We start from the raw sequence: 21,443 nt of genomic DNA on the forward strand, positions 1-21,443 counted from the left end.
CTGTTTCCTAGGTTATAGAATCACTACAGTAGATAACGGGGGCAAGGTGCAAATACCATAGAAGCCTGTGCTTGGATGTGCAGTTGTTACAGTAAAGACCATCAATGATTACAGAATGCACCAGCCCAAGTGGCCAGTACAATACTCTGCTCTCTAGCCCGACAAGCGCCCAGATATTGTTCATTCCCTTCACCCCCCGGTGCTGTTAAAACAGAGCGTACTCTGCTCCACTTGTTACCTCAGAGTATGGATCCCCCGATGATGGGTGAAACCATACATTTTTCACACCATCAATGCTACTAAGCATCAATGACACCATAGTCATGGGTCTTCATACTGTGGCCCTCCAGATGTTGTGGACTACATGTCCCAGCATGCCCTGACAGTTTTGGCATGCTCTTGTGGCAATGCATGTTGGAACATGTAGTTTCACAACATCTGGAGGGCCGCAGTTTGAAGAGCCATGCCATCGATAAAGACCACCAGTGGCACCATCCTCTGGCGCAGGGAGATTGCTAGTCTGCCCAGGGAGCTCACCACTATCTCCCTGACATGCAGCGTCAGTCGGTGTATATGCTAGTCTGTGTAGCATCAGGCAGGCTGTAAATTGGCGGATTTAGGAGGTCATTCTGGTTGACTCGCAAAGCTGCAAATTTCGCAGCATTGCGAACCAACTAAACGCTGCCTGCACGAACGCCTGCCCCTCACAAGGCGAATATCCGAAATGGATGTTTTGCATAAACATCCATTCGCCGCCTTGCGTGTGGGGCCGATATTATCCGATGGTCACCTGCCATCGAATGATTTCTCAAGTGTTCACAAATCTAAGTCAGTCACGGTGCCGTTAGCATGGGAACACCCATGGGTGCGACTCATGTCCGATACACACTCCCCGCCCCCACTGCTCCGTGCGAATGGGACGGCGACTATACATGCCGCCACTTCAGTTCACAAACGGAGCCGGCACATACGCATAAATGCTTGTGCACATGCGCAGTAGCAAAACATCGCTCCGCCGCGCAGATCGGAATGATCTCCTTAGTCCTTTGTGATGTTTGTTGCTGCTGAGGATTGCCCAGCTGTCTAAAGCTGTATACACATGGTGCGATTTGGTCGCTGAGCGATGTTGGCAATATATTGCTCAGTGTACTGTTTTCATCAGCGACCAGCGATTTCGGCTGAACATTGCAAGCTATTCTGTCTCATTCTGGGCCTTATTCTGGTTCACTCTTTCTGACAAAATCCTTCTTAGATGGACAAAACCATGTGCACTGCAGGTGGGGCAGATGTAACATGTGCAGATATAATTAGATTTGGGTGGGGTTTTACTTCAAAGTGAGATCTATATTGCAGTGTAAAAATAAAGCAGCCAGTATTTACCCTGCACAGAAACAAAATAACTCACCCAAAAGCTAATTCTCTCTGCACATGTTACATCTGTCCCACCTGCAGTGCACATGGTTTTGTCCATCTAAGAAGGATTTTGTCAGAAAGAGGGAACTAGAATAAGGCCCTCTGTCTCAACCTCCTTTTGACTAGAAATCGCTGGTCGCTGATGTACAGTGCATTGTGCACCAGTGACCAGCGATTTTTAGCCATAATCGGAGGAGCATGCTCCTGCGACCAGCGACCATGAAGGGCTGGACGCGGGCGCGCGCTCCCGGCGATTTATCTCCCACAGCACAAGAAATCACTGGCAATATGGTCGCTCAGTGTGAAATCGCCCCCGTGTGTACACAGCTTCAGTGAGCATGCAGAAGTCCAATGTTGTCTCTTATCTTGGTTATCTCAGACTGTGGGTGGTGGGGGAGGTGTTACGCTATGATGCACGGTACGCTAGCGCAGGCAGCACACCCATGGCTGAGTGGCATGGCTCATGTCAGCGCTGAGGAGACATGAAAGAGACCTTTATTGGGAAGCTGATAACAAGTGTTTGCATGGGATGAATGAGATCTGAGGAGACGACAGAACAGTCTGGACATGTAAGTTATGCAGGAGAGCTGTCAGCACCGAGCAGCATTGTCTGGCATTCTGTGTTCTGCACATAGCTCCTCATAGTCTGCCATAAAGCTGGAGTTCTTATGGGCGTACAGTGGGTTCTCTCTCTGTCAGTGTGCTGTCATTATTCTCTGTTTGCAGAATATAAAATGACCACTAGAGGGTGTTGGATTCACACGCGGATTATTGCGCTCACCACACTATATAAAATCATTATGAACAGGTCAAAAATCAGTTCGGATCGCATCGACATATCGGCCGATATCGCATCCGATACATATGCCGATGTCGCATCCGATATATCGGGCGCCGTGAAAATACACAAGTACCAAATCATGCTTAAGGTGCCCATACACGGTACAATTATTGTATACAATATTGCATCTCATCTCATCTCATTGCATCGCACAGGTTTTGCAATGCAATGCAATGAGATCTAGTACAAAAAGTATGCGCAGCAAATACTAGTACTAGATCCTATTTCATCACATTGCATTGCAAAACCTGTGCGATGCAATGAGATGAGATGCGATATTGTATACAATAATTGTACCGTGTATGGGCACCTTCACTTATTTATAATCCCCTATCTTCCAATGCTTAAGCAGCCCATACACGCTGCTTTGTGGGCGTGCTGTACTAGCACGGATCACATTGCATTGCATTGCATGTGCATCCGTTGTGCATGCAATGCGATGCAATGTGATGAAACCTAAGTACAAAAAGTATGTGCTTGCACATACTTTTTGTACTTAGGTTTCATCACATTGCATCGCATTGCATGCACAACGGATGCACATGCAATGCAATGTGATCCGTGCTAGTACAGCACGGAAAGCACGCCCACAAAGCAGCGTGTATGGGCTGCTTTATTCCACACCTGGCCCCCATTATAGATTAGCTTCTGTACACATGAGGCTCAAAGTGGGTGATTAGAGGACAGTACAGAACACTCTGCAGTGGAGAGAGCCCAAAATAGAAGCAGGTTCTGTTCCCCCGGAGCAGCTGACACAGAGCTGCGGCGCCGACGCTCACACCTCCGCCGCGTCATCCTGACACCTTTCCTGAGAGGGGAGAAAGCAGATGATTAACACAATGACGGGATGTGCAGAGCACCGGTAACCCTGAGCGCTGCACAGAACCCGCGCGGCCCAGCGTTCTACAGACTGGGAAGGTTTTTTTTTTTAATTATTTAAATTTTTATTGAATGTCACATATCAATATAAACAATAAAACAATTCAAGCATTAGTTATGCTGCCTGCTTCCCTAGGAAGCGAGTGTGATGGAAACGCAGTACATACTCCTTTTGGGGACTCTCCCACAACCTCCCAGAAGAGTTTGGCAGATGCTTATTATAGCTGTTGTGAAACTACAAGTCCCATCATGCCTTGCCATAATTTTGCTATTAGGGAATGCTAACACTATGGCAAAGCATGCTGGGATGTGTAGTTTCTCAACAGCTGGAGGGCCATGGTTTGGACATGCCTGTTCTAAAGCACTGACATGCATCATATATAGAGAGGGATTGGGCTGCGGTGTCCTAGATATTGCTGCTCGCATGTGGGAATAGACTGGGAAACAGACAGAGGTTTCCTTCCCCCGAAAGTTTCAGCGATTCTGAGAATACGTCCCATAAAGGGGAAGCAGGTACGCTAAGTTACACTGACAGGTTACCTCAAGTCCCTAAATGCTAATGCACAAAGAAGTCTCTCCTGTGCTCACCAGGGCTGATCTGCATGCGAATGGCCTCTCTTGGTTTACATGTGAATATATATGTCTAGTGCGGACATCTGACCTCAGAACCACCTGCGGTCTCTCTGAGCTAGGAACCCATCACAGACCTCATTCCCGTCTTAGTAAATTCCCCCCTTAATGTCTTTAAACTCTGAAGACTGCAAGTTTTCATAGCATTACTGGGGGAACTGATGTCATCTGCAGATGGCGTTATTAGAGGTGCCCAGCTCCTTACTATTGGCAGGTGTCCGGAGTCTGAAAAATGATTCCTGTATTCCTGTATAAATGTTCTGTAGCAGTGCCCCAGTAGCACGCGATGATATCTGTACATATTACAGTATCTCTACATATGTTTGTTCCTTTACTGACAAATATTATAGTAATCTAACGCGAGGGTAAACCAGCTGCCGCCAGGGTGACGCTGCACGCCCTAGTCGAGTAATCTAGTATACAGGATACCGTTACTAAGTCGACCCCATTTAGGTCGACATGCATTCGGTTGACCGCTGATGGTCGACAAGTCTTAGGTCGACGTTGCTAAGGTCGACAGGGTTGGAAGGTTGACGCAAGCATTAGGTCGAAAAATGAGGTCAAAAGGTCAACATTATTTTTCACGTTTTTTAAGCCGACATGTGCCGACAGGCGGTATTTCATGCCCTACCATCCATTATGGCGTGGTGGGAGAATAAAATAGTGTGTACACTTTAACGGTGTCCATGTTGACGGTGTCGACATTCTGGATAAAACCATTAAAAACTCATGTCAACCTTTTGACTGTCAACCTCCCCATTGTCGACCTAATGCTTGTGTCGATCTTCCAACCCTGTTGACCTTAGCCAGATCGACCTATTTCAGGCGTCGACCTATGCCCGGTCAACCTTCAGTGGTCGACGCAATGCATGTCTACCTAATTTTAGCCAGCCCAATGACCCATACCCAGTTGTACAGCCGCTGGTGCTTTACAGGTTGCTTAGCGGTGTGGCACAACACTGCCAACATTGGCCTAATTGTCAGTAAAATGAATGAATACCTATATAGCATCCGTATGGTAGGTACAGGGCCTTCGCTGTACATTTGCATCCCCAGCCTCCATTCCCACCCCCCGTTCCCTGTGTTCTCTCCCATTTGCCTCCTGTTAGGATTATACCATTGTACTGGGAGTTTGCACAAAGCCTGGCCCCCAGACCCCGCTCACTCCTTTGTCTTGGCAGGAGAAGTTCTTCCATCTCCTGAATAGCCTGTATTCTGAATGAGCGGAGGTTGCCGGGGATAGGACATAACTGTGTGTTTAAATGTGCCTTTAATCACATGCCAGGCCCGGCTGACGTATCACTTCGTCGCAGACAGAGACACAAGTAGCTGTGGTTTCGTTTTCGGGGTTAAATGGTACGGTCATAATAATCTGTGCAAATTGGCTCTAGAACAGCACAGATACGTCGATGACACTCAAGCTGCCTCTATCAGATCCCCGTCCTGCAAAGGTACAAAGTTTGCGAAACTTGCCCTTTATTCCTATGCTGTAAATGCACGAGTTGGATGGGTCATTAGGTGAGTGGGCATGGTGGGTGGGTTTGTACCGGAGGAACGTCGCCTCTCTGCAAAATAAAAGCGAGCTTAGGTTCTTTGTAAATCTCTCTCCAGCAATGAGAGTGGCTGAAGGATTCCCAGCTTTGTAATAAGTCTCATTGAGCCTGAGGGTTCCCTATTGTGATCTGTCACATGGCCTACCATTAGTAAATACAGTCAGGATGGCTAGTTGAACCCAGCACAATCAGCCGTGGCGTCCCCATGCCCAGCGCTGAAATTCATATAATTACAGACACTTTTTCCCATCACTTCATTGTAAAGTTGTGATAGCAGAGTTCTGGGAGGGGGGTGGGCATCTTCTGCCAGGCACTAGGAACCCCATTGGCTGTTAAAGGGTTTATTATTTCCAATTCAGGTCACGTGTGCCTATAACGCAGGGACTTTCTTTGTTGTCTCATCCCAATGGGGGGGCCTCTATAGAAAGGGGATGAGAGAGACCAGTTTGCCTGCCATAAGGTACAGGCAATTTGTGTGTCCCCTTCTGTCTGCTGCAAGGGAGGGGGGGGGGGGGACAGAGAAAGGAAAAAAAAAAAAAGAAGCTGGCTCTTTCCAGGACCTCGACAATTCCTAGGAGACAACAGAAGAAGATTCCGGGGGGTTCTATGCAGTTGGAGCAGAGATTCGCTGCCCCCTCCACCCCTATTTATCAGTGCGATTAGGAAGGAGGTACGTGTGTGTGTATGGAAAGCACATTGGCTTCGGAAGACTGGCAAAAGACAGATTGTTTTTGCCGCCACACTGAACGGTCCTCTCGGCAGCGCTGAGATGCCCCCACAATCAGCTGGTATCGGAGTGAAAGGGTTAATGGGTGACAGTGAATATGCTCAGTTATTGCAGCGTTCTATCAGTGTGATGTCATCCGTGTGTTTTATCCCTGCTAGCAGTGCCGCTGTGTGTGTGTGTGTGTGTGTGTGGAATATCAGATGTGCACCGCAGGGTCATACCGGGGCTCTATAGACCAAACACACAAGACAGGTGCAATATTTAAGCCCGTTGCGAACCGGTTGAGCTCATTAGTCATCATTTTAGCTCCGATTCACCTGGAAAACCTTCCATCCTCACTCATCGCCTCTCACCGCCCATCACGTGTTTCCATCCTGGCAGAAATGGGTACCGGTGTGCTGTACACCTTGTTATAGGGAAGGTTAGACAATGTGCAGTGTGTAATATTAACTAGCGCCACATCCAGAATTAGATATTCTGCCCCTGCTAGGTTATGGAGGGCACGTTCCGGGGTGTCTCTGGAAGGTGATATATGTCTTTGTGTCTGCTGAAAAATAAGAACTGGATTCACGGTTTTCAAGGAGAATAGGTGGAACTGGTAACTAGTCCAGCGAACAAGCTTTGGAACGTTCCTGTCGAGGTTAACAGCTGGAATTGGGTCTACTACAAGGTGACAGCTGCTTAATCATCGGCAACAGATGTCTGTTTGACTTTACCTGGTGCAACAATCCAGTTTCACGTTTCTTCATAACTGTGCGACATCTGTGGAGGAAGGCGTCCAATAGCGTCGCCGTACACTCCTCGCGGGTCATTTTAAAGCACTCACCTAATAAGAAACTGGTCCGTCTCGTCTCCATACAAGGACTTTGGTCTTTAAAAATGGTTCTTGTGGATTATTCATATAAGGGTGCACTGTTTTTTTCATAGCTTTTCATTTCCTTGTATACACACTAATATTATTATATTGTTATAATATTATTCAGTGTATAGAGCACACTGGATTACTGTTTGGGGTGCGGTAATCACTATCGCCCTTATTCAGATCTGATCGCAGTACAAAGTTGTTTGGAAAATGGGCAAAACCATGTGCACTGCAGGTGGGGCAGATGTAACATGTGCAGAGAGAGTTAGATTAGGGTGGGGTGTGTTGAAACTGAAATCTAAATTGCAGTCTAAAAATAATGCAGCCACTATTTACCCTGCACAGAAACAGAATAACTCACACAAATCTAACTCTCTCTGCACATGTTACATCTGCCCCACCTGCAGTGGACATGGTTTTGCCCATTTTCCAAAAAATTTGTACTGCCATCAGATCTGAATAAAGGCCAATATGAGGTTACCCTGAGGACTACACATCCCAGCATGCCCTGCCATATTTGCGATGTACTGATAGCGAAACTGTAGCAGGGCCAGCTGGATGGTGTAGTTGAAAACACCCGGCCTAGAGGTTGCACTGTAACGTAAGAGATAACTGGTATTTCAGCGAAGTCTGGTTCTGAGTCATCCGACGTATGCAGGGCAGTGATATAAACCACACAGGCTGTGAGCAGTAATACATATACTGTATGTTGGAACCCTGGAAATACAACTGCTAGTTACGCTGCATAATGTACCGCCATTGCACCTACATAGTGGGCATGATATACCGTGCTCCAGACAATCTGCTCACAACTGTCATTTTTCAAACCTACGACAGGAGCTAATTGGCTAGAGCACCATTGATCAAGTTTCATAATTCGCTAAGAGTTTGGGTATGGATCATTTGGTCTACAACAAGTAGGTCGACAAGCATTGGATCGACACCATTAGGTCGACATGGGCAAGGTTGACAGTCAAAAGGTCGACATGGGGGTTTTTCCACTGTTTTTTTACACGAATGTCGACAAAAACAGTGAATAACCCCATGCTTTTGACTGCCGACCTTGCCCATGCGTGTGTCGACCTAATGACCTTTCAACCTTGACCCATGTCGATCTAATGGTGTCGACCCAATGCTGTAGACCAAATGACCGCATCCCATGAGTTTGACCCCAAATGAGCCCCTTAGTCGTTTTCATGTGCCTGGTTTGTTGCAGACTCTTTATAGAGCACTTTATTTTGGCCGTCCCTATGAACCATTACAGAGCAGAAGGGTTAAGTCACAGGGACGTACGGCACTTGACATTTCTCCTTTTCTTGTTTCTGCTGATGGGTTTCGTTCTTCGGAATCTAACGTCGTCTTCCTCTTTCTTCCAGACTCTGATCGCACTCCAGCCGGCGTTGGAGGCAGGATGGAGGAGCTGAGCCTGGCCAGGACGGCAGAAGAGACCATGGGCACAAAGGTGTTTGAGGAGCTAGGCCGGGAGCCCTTCGGCTATGTGGGGATTGACTCCGTGCTGGACCAGATGAAACGCAAGGCCATGAAATATGGGTTTGAGTTCAACATCATGGTAGTCGGTAAGTATCTCTGAGTGGCACTCAGACCATTGTAACTGCATCAGTAGTACAGATGTGTCCTCGTACACTATGGCTTCAGTCGCGCCAAGTAGCCTCTCTCCGGGTCCGAGGTGACTGCCTGGCCGAGCGGCTTATCCACTCAGTGTGCGCCATTGGAATCAGGCTGCATATGGCATACTCAGGCTACATGTATGAGAACACCATCTGTACTCATGGACAGTGTTATTTATGATAAAGGCCTTTGCTGTTATCTGTACATTTTACGCTTGAATTCATTTTCAACATTGGCTAATAACAAGGTCCTCCATTCCCAGGCGTCTATTCTAAGGTGACAAACACATTATAAAGTGCATGTCAGCACGGTAGGGATCAGAGGCTGTAAGGTAGGGATTGCAGCCAGGAATGTACTGCAATGTAGTCAGGCACAAGCTGAGTCCAGGGTGCAGGCAGCAGCACACTGAGAGCACACTTTGGATGTGGCCCCTACTGAATCCCAGGGCCCCATACTAGTACTGTGCATTGCTATACAATGGTAAAATAATGAGCGACTGAGTTCCCTGGTCCAGCTAAGCTAATGAACAACATATTTTAAGGGGATGCGGTCATTTGGTCTACTGCATTATGGTCGACAGTCATTAGGTCGAATCCATTAGGTCGACATGCTAAAAGGTCGACGTGACTCTAGGTCGACATGGGAAAAGGTCGACATGATTCTAGTTCGAAAGGTCATTAGTTCGACAGGTCATTAGTTCGACAAGGTCATTAGTTCGACATTGTCTATGTCGACATTCACAAGGTCGACATGGAGTTTTTCACTGTTTTTTGAGCCAACATGTGCCGACAGGCGGTATTTCATGCCCTACCATCCACTAGGGCGTGGTGGGAGAATAAAATAGTGTGCCGAGCGTAGTGGGAGAAAAAAACAGTGAAAAAACCCATGTCGACCTTGTGAATGTCGACATAGACAATGTCGAACTAATGACCTTGTCGAACTAATGACCTGTCGAACTAATGACCTTTCGACCTAGAATCATGTCGACCTTTTCCCATGTCAACCTAGAGTCATGTCGACCTTTTAGCATGTCGACCTAATGGATTCGACCTAATGACTTTCGACCATAATGCAATAGACCAAATGATCCCAACCCATTTTAAGTAAAACTCAAATATATGCATAAAAGTTTCCATATAACATAAGTTTATGTGCTGGACAGTCTGTGTCACCATTTTACATTTCCTGAAGCAAGTGACTGTCCTCTGTTTTCAGTTGACAAATCTTTCAATAGTCCTACTGATTGGAAGTCTGAGGTGCATATATGTAGCCACAGCGCTCCCTCTGTGACATCACCACCCAATCACACACTAACCTGCTACATACACTGTGTATACTGGAAAAAAAGGGGGTTGAGACGGCGCTCGCTAAAAACATGCAACAGGTGTAATTATAACATTTATTAGGAATAATATTTATAAAACTTTATAATAAAATATATTGGTTTAAAAGGTTGGGGGTACCACAAGTAAATAAAGGGAGCAGGGATAATCACCCACAGTTCGGCCGTAGTGTCCTGTGTCCGTTCCTATAATGCCTCCAGATAATTGTCCCGTTAGGAATTGCCAGTTGCAAAGGCTGGTATTGGGAGAGAGATTGATCTCCAAACCAGGGAGCTCCTGATGTAGCGAGGTGCTCTACCTGGTGGGCTTGGTGGTAAGCTGAAGCTTACTCACACTGGCCTTCGGATCCGGACAGCTGAATGTATCAACGCGGGCCCTGGGCCCAGCCACCATGCCAATCATGCTGCAGCTGAGGGGAGCTGACCCATTCTGCACACTCGCAGTCCTGGGCAGGAGCTGTTCCCCAAACATCAGGGGCCAAATGTAATAGGGTGTGATAATCAGAAAGTGAGACATTTTAGGAGAGTTTTCCCATATATTTTTTAAAGCGGCAATCATGTACACTGAAACGCCAGGTTGATTTTGCCATGTAAATGATTGCCGCTTTAAAAAAAAAAAAGGGAAAACTCTCCCAACATCTCTCACTTTCTGATTCTCACACCCTATTACATCTGGCCCCAGATTTGTACGTAAACCATCGGATTTTCATACAAATCCGAATCAGGCCCAGGGTCCTTCCCCAAGTGTTATGTCAGCGTAATCTGTCTAGAGCCTGTGATATTTGCAAACCCTAATCCCAGAACTGGCAGCGGAACTCCGTTCCTGTTCTTCTGCTTTATTTCTGGCTCTGACAGTGTCAGCTGTTCTGTGCACAGCATTCTGCGCTCTATTTATACACAGCACAGGGACATATCGCGCACTAACTACGTGCTGAGTCCTATGGGAGTGAGCGTCAGACATGCACAAGGTCTCAGATGTATTACCTGTGCTACCCCTCGCCAGGCGCCATACTGCTTGCTACCCCTCGCCAGGCGCCATACTGCTGGCCACAGGACCCTCAGACTAGGCCATAAATGCTGTAGAGTTAATCTGAGGTAAAGTGTCAGCACTGCTCAGAGCAGGGCAGGGCAACCTGTGGTAGTGCAGTCCTTGTGGAACCAATAGTCTCAGCATTCCCTTCCACTTAACGATTGCAAGTCTATATACCGTAACATTCTTGGCTGAGGTCTGCAGTGCGCAGCCCATTCATTTTGTAGGCTGCGTCCTCCCCATAAAAGAGGGTCAGCCCACCAATACAGAAATAGGGTTGGGATCATTTGGTCTATTGCATTATGGTAGAAAGTCATTAGGTCGAATCCATTAGGTCGACATGCTAAAAGGTCGACATGGGAAAAGGTCGACATGATTCTAGGTCGAAAGGTCATTAGTTCGACAGGTCATTAGTTCGACAAGGTCATTAGTTCGACATTGTCTATGTCGACATTCACAAGGTCGACATGGGGTTTTTCACTGTTTTTTTACCTGAATGTCAACACAGTCGACATGGACACAGTTTAAAGTGCACTGCATCCCCTCGCATCGCTCGCTGCGCTCGCTATGCGTCGGGCACGGTGCCTCGCTACGCTCGGCACACTATTTTATTCTCCCACCACGCCCTAGTGGATGGTAGGGCATGAAATACCGCCTGTCGGCACATGTTGGCTCAAAAAACAGTGAAAAACTCCATGTCGACCTTGTGAATGTCGACATAGACAATGTCGAACTAATGACCTGTCGAACTAATGACCTGTCGAACTAATGACCTTTCGAACTAAAATCATGTCGACCTAGAGTCATGTCGACCTTTTAGCATGTCGACCTAATGGATTCGACCTAATGACTTTCTACCATAATGCAGTAGACCAAATGACCGCATCCCCAGAAATAGGGCTGGTTTGTCATCTACACAGAAATATTGAGCTGAACCCATGTCTGTTTGTGGAGCTGAACGCCTGTGTTTTTGTACAACACATCCTAGTTTATTACTGGTACTGCGAGTATATCCGGTTTATTTTTGGATTGTGTGGGGAGTATATGACCTCAGTGCTGTAAGGTCATAATGCTAACCACTACACTATCCGTGCTGCCCGCACACTGTCAGCTGTCAGACTTGTTGTATTCCCTGTGTGTCAGCCATTGATGCTGCATATACAGTCCAGATACCATTAAACCGATGTACAGGCCTTAATCGCTCTCTTTCTGTTCCTCTGATCAGTTGTGAATGTGTTTCCCCTTCGGACACAGCTGAGTCTCTTCCTCCCGCCCCTTATTACGAAATTATTATTATAATATAACGATGTGTTGAAAGTTATGTGCATGCTTGTAGACCTCCCCAAGTGTGCAGCGTGCTGATACTGTACTTATATGGTACTAAGGGTCCTGCCCCAAGTGTGCAGCGTGCTGATACTTATCATATGGTACTAAGGGTCCTTCCCCAAGTGTGCAGTGTGCTGACACTTATTATATGGTACTAAGGGTCCTTACCAAAGTGTGCAGCGTGCTGATACTTATCATATGGTACTAAGGGTCCTTCCCCAAGTGTGCAGCGTGCTGATACTGTACTTATATGGTACTAAGGGTCCTTACCCAAGTGTGCAGCGTGCTGATACTTATCATGTGGTACTAAGGGTCCTTCCCCAAGTGTGCAGCGTGCTGATACTTATCATGTGGTACTAAGGGTCCTTCCCCAAGTGTGCAGCGTGCTGATACTTATCATATGGTACTAAGGGTCCTTCCCCAAGTGTGCAGTGTGCTGATACTGTACTTATATGGTACTAAGGGTCCTTCCCCAAGTGTGCAGCGTGCTGATACTGTACTTATATGGTACTAAGGGTCCTTCCCCAAGTGTGCAGCGTGCTGATACTGTACTTATATGGTACTAAGGGTCCTTCCCCAGGTGTGCAGCGTGCTGATACTTATCATATGGTACTAAGGGTCCTTCCCCAAGTGTGCAGCGTGCTGACACTTATCATATGGTACTAAGGGTCCTTCCCCAAGTGTGCAGCGTGCTGACACTTATCATATGGTACTAAAGGTCCTTCCCCAAGTGTGCAGCGTGCTGACACTTATCATATGGTACTAAGGATCCTTCCCCCAAGTGTGCTGCTTACTGATACTTATCATATGGTACTAAGGGTCCTTCCCCAAAAATGCTGCGTACTGATACTTATCATATGGTAATAAGGGTCCTTACCCAAGTGTGCTGCGTGCTGATACTGTACTTATATGGTACTATGGGTCCTTCCCCAAGTGTGCAGCGTGCGGATACTTATCGTATGGTACTAAGGGTCCTTCCCCAAGTGTGCAGTGTGCTGATACTTATCATATAGTACTAAGGGTCCTAACCCAAGTGTGCAGCGTGCTGACACTTATCATATGGTACTAAGGGTCCTTCCCCAAGTGTGCAGCGTGCTGATACTGTACTTATATGGTACTAAGGGTCCTTCCCCAAGTGTGCAGAGTGCTGATACTGTACTTATATGGTACTAAGGGTCCTTCCCCAAGTGTGCAGCGTGCTGATACTTATCATATGGTACTAAGGGTCCTTCCCCAAGTGTGCAGCGTGCTGACACTTATCATATGGTACTAAGGGTCCTTCCCCAAGTGTGCAGCGTGCTGATACTTATCATATGTACTAAGGGTCCTTCCCCAAGTGTACAGTGTGCTGATACTTATCATATGTACTAAGGGCACTGCCCCAAGTGTGCAGCGTGCTGACACTTATCATATGGTACTAAGGGTCCTTCCCCAAGTGTGCAGAGTACTGATACTTATCATATGGTACTAAGGGTCCTGCCCCAAGTATGCAGCCTGCTGATACTTATCATATGGTACTAAGGGTCCTTCCCCAAGAATGCTGCGTACTGATACTTATCATATGGTACTAAGGGTCCTTCCCCAAGAATGCTGCGTACTGATACTTATCATATGGTACTAAGGGTCCTTCCCCAAGTGTGCTGCGTACTGATACTTATATGGTACTAAGGGTCCTTCCCCAAGTGTGCTGCATACTGATACTTATCATATGGTGCTATGGGTCCTTCCCCAAGTGTGCTGTGTACTGATACTTATCATATGGTACTAAGGGTCCTTCCCCAAGTGCGCAGCGTGCTGATACTGTACTTATATGGTACTAAGGGTCCTTCCCCAAGTGTGCAGCGTGCTGATACTGTACTTATATGGTACTAAGGGTCCTTCCCCAAGTGTGCAGAGTGCTGATACTGTACTTATATGGTACTAAGGGTTCTTCCCCAAGTGTGCAGAGTGCTGATACTGTACTTATATGGTACTAAGGGTCCTTACCCAAGTGTGCAGTGTGCTGACACTTATCATATGGTACTAAGGGTCCTTCCCCAAGTGTGCTGCGTACTAATACTTATCATATGGTACTAAGGATCCTTCCCCAAGTGTGCTGCGTACTGATACTTATCATATCTACTAAGGGTCCTTCCCCAAGTGTGCTGCGTACTGATACTTATCATATCTACTAAGGGTCCTTCCCCAAGTGTGCTGCATACTGATACTTATCGTATCTACTAAGGGTCCTTTCTATCTTGATAATTTGTAGTTCAAGGGAGGATTTATTCCAAAAAAAAAAACAGCCCGCCCACACATGACAGGCAGCCAACCCAAACTGGTTACAGCTGGGGGTCTGCAGGACTGTCACAAGCAGCCAGTATGAGAGCACACGTGTCATTGGCTGCAGCAGAGGGGAACCCTGCTCACTCCCAGCTGTAATCCGTTTTAGCCACAACGTGCGCGTCGGCTTTTGTCCCAGCTTTGAACGGTATGTCGGCCTTTACAAGCCAGCGGGCTTGTGTGTGTGTGTGTGTGTGATGTGTAATACTTTGTGTGTAATGTGTAGTAAATTACTTCGCGGACAGCCTCTCCCTGTCTTGTATATAGGCAATGTAATTACACCACTTGTTCCCGAATGGTGTACATTCATTGCACTCTAGAGTATCTTCAGTAGAACTCACATCTTAGTAAATGATCCCTTTGTATTGAGAAATTCAGAAAAACATATTTAAATGAGTAAATTGTGCTTAGATCTTGTTTCCTAACCTCTGACCTCCGTCTGCACACAGGCCAGAGCGGATTGGGCAAGTCCACCCTTGTAAATACTTTGTTCAAGTCAAAGGTGATTCGCAAATCTCCTGACGCCGGGATTCCCAAAACATTGGAGCTGAAAGCTGTCAGTCAAGGTGAGTGATCGGCTGTACCCAATAACAGCCCCCATGTAGGTGGAGTCACTAAGTTGTCTGTACATTCTGCCAGCTGGTAAATCTGCCTGCATGATGTCCACTGTACTGGACAAATGGTGACCACATACATGTACAGTCATGGTCAAATCTGACACCCTTCCCCCAGTGTATGGACACCTTAGGTGGAGGCCACATAAGATACTTACTGTCCTTACTTTGTCCTCCTGCAGTGGTCGAGGAGAAGGGTATGGAGATGAGGCTCACAGTCATCGACACCCCAGGATTTGGAGATCAGATCAATAATCAAAACTGGTAAAAAAAAAAAAAAACCATTAGTGATGCATTTTTATGTTCTTCTGAGACCTACAGTACTTAAAGTGGGGGGAGGGACAATGATGTCTTACCCAATCCAATAAGAAAAAAAAATCCAAGTTCTAGATCCAACAGCAAGCAGAGCACATTGAGACCAGGTGACCTGCCCTAGGTAGAGGAAGGTAAAATCTATCCAGGGTTCTAGAGTTAGCAATAGAGGTGTACTTGCAGCCATTTCCACAGCCACTGGGAGAGTCCCATTACAGATTTGGATTCTAGGTGATGTAAGAGAACAGTGTACACAGACGTAATTGTAACTCAGTCTTAGAGTTGATAATGGACCTCTTCTGTATCTTACTTCTTTCTCTTTCTGCAGCTGGGACCCAATCATCAAGTACATTCATGAGCAATATGAGAAGTACCTGAGAGAGGAGATTCTGGTAGATCGGAAGCGTCGAATCCCAGACTCGCGCATTCACAGCTGCATCTACTTCATCCCACCTACTGGCCACTGGTAAGTACATTATAGGTTCACCACCTACTGGCCACTGGTGACTACAGTATAGGTGCCCCACCTACTGTACTGGCTACTGGTGAGTACATTATAGGTGCGCCACCTACTGGCCACTGGCGGGTACATTATAGGTGCCCCACCTACTGTACTGGCCACTGGTGAGTACATTATAGGTGCGCCACCTACTGGCCACTGGTGACTACATTATAGGTGCACAACCTACTGTACTGGCCACTGGTGAGTTCATTATAGGGGCACCACCTACTGGCCACTGTGAGTACATTATAGGTGCGCCACCTACTGGCCACTGGTGACTACATTATAGGTGCACAACCTACTGTACTGGCCACTGGTGAGTTCATTATAGGCGCACCACCTACTGGCCACTGTGAGTACATTATAGGTGCACCTCCTACTGGCCACCGGTTAGTACATTATAGGTGCACCACCTACTGCCCACTGGTGAGTACATTATAGGTGCACCACCTACTGTACTGGCCACTGGTGAGTACATTATAGGTGCACCACCTACTGTACTGGCCACTGGTGAGTACATTATAGGTGCACCACCTACTGTACTGGCCACTGGTGACTACATTATAGGTGCGCCACCTACTGGCCACTGGTGACTACATTATAGGTGCACCAGCTACTGTACTGGCCACTGGTGAGTACATTATAGGAGCGCCACCTACTGGCCACTGGTGAGTACATTATAGGTGCGCCACCTACTGGCCACTGGTGACTACTTTATAGGTGCACAACCTACTGTACTGGCCACTGGTGAGTTCATTATAGGCGCACCACCTACTGGCCACTGGTGAGTACATTATAGGTGCACCTCCTACTAGCCACCAGTTAGTACATTATAGGTGCACCACCTACTGCCCACTGGTGAGTACATTATAGGTGCACCACCTACTGTACTGGCCACTGGTGACTACGTTATAGGGGCACTACCTACTGGCCACTGGTGAGTACATTATAGGTGCACCACCTACTGGCCACTGGTGAGTACATTATAGGTGCGCCACCTACTGGCCACTGGCGGGTACATTATAGGTGCACCACCTACTGTACTGGCCACTGGTGAGTACATTATAGGTGTGCCACCTACTGGCCACTGTGAGTACATTTTAGGTGCACCTCCTACTGGCCATCGGTTAGTACATTATAGGTGCACCACCTACTGGCCACTGGTGAGTACATTATATTTGCACCACCTACTGTACTGGCCACTGGTGAGTACATTATAGGTGCACCACCTACTGTACTGGCCACTGGTGAGTACATTATAGGTGCACCACCTACTGTACTGGCCACTGGTGACTACATTATAGGTGCGCCACCTACTGGCCACTGGTGAATACATTATAGGTGCATCACCTACTGTACTGGCCACTGGTGACTACTTTATAGGTGCACAACCTACTGTACTGGCCACTGGTGAGTTCATTATAGGCGCACCACCTACTGGCCACTGGTGAGTACATTATAGGTGCACCTCCTACTGGCCACCAGTTAGTACATTATAGGTGCACCACCTACTGCCCACTGGTGAGTACATTATAGGTGCACCACCTACTGTACTGGCCACTGGTGACTACGTTATAGGGGCACTACCTACTGGCCACTGGTGAGTACATTATAGGTGCACCACCTACTGGCCACTGGTGAGTACATTATAGGTAAGCCACCTACTGGCCACTGGCGGGTACATTATAGGTGCCCCACCTACTGTACTGGCCACTGGTGAGTACATTATAGGTGTGCCACCTACTGGCCACTGGTGAGTACATTATAGGTGCACCACCTACTGTACTGGCCACTGGTGAGGTCATTATAGGCGCACCACCTACTGGCCACGTGTGAGTACATTATAGGTGCACCTCCTACTGGCCACCGGTGAGTACATTATAGGTGCACCACCTACTGCCCACTGGTGAGTGCATTATAGGTGCACCACCTACTGCCCACTGGTGAGTACATTATAGGCGCACCACCTACTGTACTGGCCACTGGTGAGTACATTATAGGGGCACCACCTACTGGCCACTGGTCAGTACATTATACTAGGTGTGCCACCGACTGGCCACTGTTGAATACATTACACTGTAGGTGTGCCAACTACTGTGCGCCACCAGAGTTTCGGTACTGAGGTAACCTGCGCACCCAGGCCAATAGCCTGCGCGCCCAGTCCAGTCCGCTCTACTGCCCTGTTCTGCTATATGGCGGCTCAGCTGCCAGTCAGTACCGCCGTATAGCTGTGTACTCTGTCACATTATTATTATCGTTTATGGTGCCACAAGGATTCCGCAGCGCCTAACAATACATAAATAAGAAAAAAACAAATAATGAATGACAGGACAAGACAGTTTAGGACAAGTACATGGTAAATACGGATAGTTACATCAGAGGACAGGACACTGCAGCAATCATCAGGGTGGCAGAGGTTTATATATTCTAAGAAAGGCACATGAGGAGTGAGGGCCCTGCTCGTGAGAGCTTACATTGTAAAGCACATAAAGGTGATTACAACACTCCACTGTACCTGTATTAGTAGCTTTCCATTGTCAGTGCACTCAGTCGCTTTTATTTATCGTCTGCACTCTCAGGCTGAGACCGCTGGACCTGGAGTTCATGAAACGCCTGGGCCGCATCGTAAACGTGGTGCCCGTCATTGCAAAAGCCGACACACTCACATTGGAAGAGAGAGAAGAGTTCAAAAAGAGGGTAAGTGGGCGCCCTGTGATGTTCCCTTATCAGATCGCTGTCAGTGTTTCCTGGCACTCTTACTGCAGTATCAGGGGAATAGTGGGTGGTACCCAGCAAATCAATTAGCATATAATACATGCTCATTAGCATATTAGTCGCCCTGCTGAGAGAAGAGACGGAAATGTTTCTTGCGCAATAAGTTTCCATCAATGTTTTTTAAAATTAAGCCCTGAGGGGTAAATTTACTATTGTGGGAGTTCTATTGACAATGGGGTGTTTCCCATAGCAACCAATCAGCTTCTATGTACTATCCTCTATAGGTGCTAAATAAATAAGAAATAGAATCTCATTGGTTGCTTTGGGCAACACCCCAACTTCAATAAATCTCCCATCATAGTAAATTTACCCCTGAGTACTGTGGGCCTTATTCTAGTTCACTCTTTCTGACAAATTCCTTCTTAGCTGGACAAAACTGTGCACTGCAGGTGGGGCAGATGTAAAATGTGCAGAGAGAATTAGATTTGGGAGAGTTATTTTGTTTCTGTGCAGGGTAAATACTGGCTGCTTTATTTTTACACTGCAATATAGATCTCACTTTGAAGTAAAACCCCACCCAAATGTAATTCTCTCTGCACAAGTTACTTTTGCCCCACCTGCAGTGCACATGGTTTTGTCCATCTAATGCTGTGTACACACGGGGGAGATATATTGCTCAGCCATATATGGCTGAGCAATATATTGCTCAGTTTCTCCTGTTCATCAGCGACCAGAGATGGTCGCTGATGAAAAAGAAACTGCCGGGGGGAGCCTGGCAGTGGTAATCAGCTGGTCGCAGGAGCATGTTCCTGCGACCAGCGATCACCACAGGGGCAAAAACGGGAGCGCGCACCCGGCGATATATCGCCGGTGCACACTCCCATTGCGGGCAATATGGTCGCTCAGCGACCATATTTCCCGCGATTTTGGACAAAATCGCCCCCGTGTGTACTCACCTTAAGAAGGAACAAAAATAAGGCCCAGTATCTGGTATCTGGTGTCAGAAGTGTTTACCTAAGATCAAGGGGGAAATCTTATAGCCGGACATATAGGGGGAAATTTACTAATGGAAATTTGTAAAAAAAAAACAGGTGTATTTGTATCCAGAAATACACTTATTTTTGACATTTCCCATCCCGAAAATACGGAAATTCGTATTCGTCTTGATGTGCTATCAATACGAATACGAATTGCCGTATTTTCGGGATAGGAAATGTCAAAAATAAGTGTATTTCTGGATACAAATACACCTGTTTTTTTTTACAAATTTCCATTAGTAAATTTCCCACATAGTGGTAATCTGTTCCAGGTTCTAGTGGAGCTTGGATCCAAGCAGTCACCAGCTAGGGCGCTGCGGATATAGAGAGCTCATCCACCTCACCTTAAACCAGGTGATGAAGTGACGGTGGTCACATAAACCATAACGCTTTCTCCTGTAGATAAGGAAGGACCTGCAGACCCACGGAATCAGCGTGTACCCTCAGCCCGAGCTGGATGAGGACCCCACAGAGGCATTACTCAACGACAAAATACGGGTAAGCCACTGTCCGTCATTAGCTGTCAATAAGGCATATGGGTCACCCATATATCACCTAGCATGAGGCACAATATGGCCGCCTCCACTATATGTGTGCGATGGCTACACTCTGTGCGCTCACTAGCAGAAGAGACTCCGGAGATCAGTCACTATGCTCATGATCAGCTTATCAGTTCACACAGAACATTGTGCCTCTGGCCTCAGTGGTGTCTGTAGTGCGATGCCTGGATTAAGGTTTGTGGGGGGCCCAGGTGCAGGGCAACTAACTTGTCAGGCCCCTAACAAATACCTTGTCAAAATTATATACTCCCATCACCACAAAAGTGTTCACAGGTCACCTTATGCCACACAGAGCCCCCAGTTCACATTATGCCACAGGTTGCTCCCAGCTGATATTATGTCGCACAGAACCCCCAGGTTCACATTTTGGCCCACAGAACCCCCAGTTCACATTATGGCCACAGAGCCCCCAGTTCACATTATGGCCACAGAGCCCCCAGTTCACATTATGGCCACAGAGCCCCCAGTTCACATTATGGCCACAGAGCCCCCAGTTCACATTATGGCCCACAGAGCCCCCAGTTCACATTAGGCCACACAGAGCCCCCAGTTCACATTAGGCCACACAGAGCCCCCAGTTCACATTATGCCACACAGAGCCCCAAGTTCACATTATGGCCCACAGAGCCCCCAGTTCACATTACGCAACACAGAGCCCCCAGTTCATATTATGGCCCACAGAGCCCCCAGTTCACATTATGGCCCACAGAGCCCCCAGTTCACATTATGGCCCACAGAGCCCCCAGTTCACATTAGGCCACACAGAGCCCCCAGTTCACATTATGCCACACATAGCCCCCAGTTCACATTAGGCCACACAGAGCCCCCAGTTCACATTATGCCACAGGTTTCTCCCAGTTCACATTATGCCACATGATGCCCCCAGTTCATATTATGTCGCACAGAGCCTCCAGTTTACTTTATGTCACACAGATCCCCAAGTTCACATTATGCCACACGTTGCCCCCAGTTTAACATTATGCCACATGGTACCCCCAATTCATATTAAGTCACACATAGCCTCTAGTTCACATTATGCCGCAGCATAATTTGTTGCACCGAGTCCCCACCCCCACCCTTAAGTTGACATAGACACCAAAAGACTCACGTTGACCCTTTTAATGTCAACATTTTCCACATAAACCTAAT

General features: G+C 47.2%; 1 protein-coding gene across 9 annotated transcripts in view; it reads left to right on the top strand.

Moving 5' to 3' along the window:
• SEPTIN12 (septin 12) overlaps positions 1 to 21,443 on the top strand; it is a 134,997-nt gene that overhangs the window by 103,930 nt on the left and 9,624 nt on the right. For 3 of the 9 annotated variants that reach the window (XM_083152723.1, XM_083152722.1, XM_083152730.1), the window contains 6 exons: positions 8,282 to 8,482; positions 15,004 to 15,120; positions 15,351 to 15,432; positions 15,809 to 15,946; positions 18,562 to 18,679; positions 20,137 to 20,232. In XM_083152723.1, coding sequence (XP_083008849.1) covers positions 8,282 to 8,482; positions 15,004 to 15,120; positions 15,351 to 15,432; positions 15,809 to 15,946; positions 18,562 to 18,679; positions 20,137 to 20,232 — 752 coding nt within the window. Of the gene's footprint in view, positions 1 to 1,854; positions 1,983 to 5,057; positions 5,215 to 5,765; positions 5,987 to 6,070; positions 6,129 to 6,211; positions 6,714 to 8,281; positions 8,483 to 15,003; positions 15,121 to 15,350; positions 15,433 to 15,808; positions 15,947 to 18,561; positions 18,680 to 20,136; positions 20,233 to 21,443 lie in introns of those variants that run through there. The other 6 variants (XM_083152731.1, XM_083152728.1, XM_083152727.1 and 3 more) reach the window with 6 other exon arrangements.

The sequence above is a fragment of the Crinia signifera genome, chromosome 7 (genome assembly GCF_055691185.1).
Source record: "Crinia signifera chromosome 7, ASM5569118v1, whole genome shotgun sequence".
NCBI classification, from domain to species: domain Eukaryota; kingdom Metazoa; phylum Chordata; class Amphibia; order Anura; family Myobatrachidae; genus Crinia; species Crinia signifera.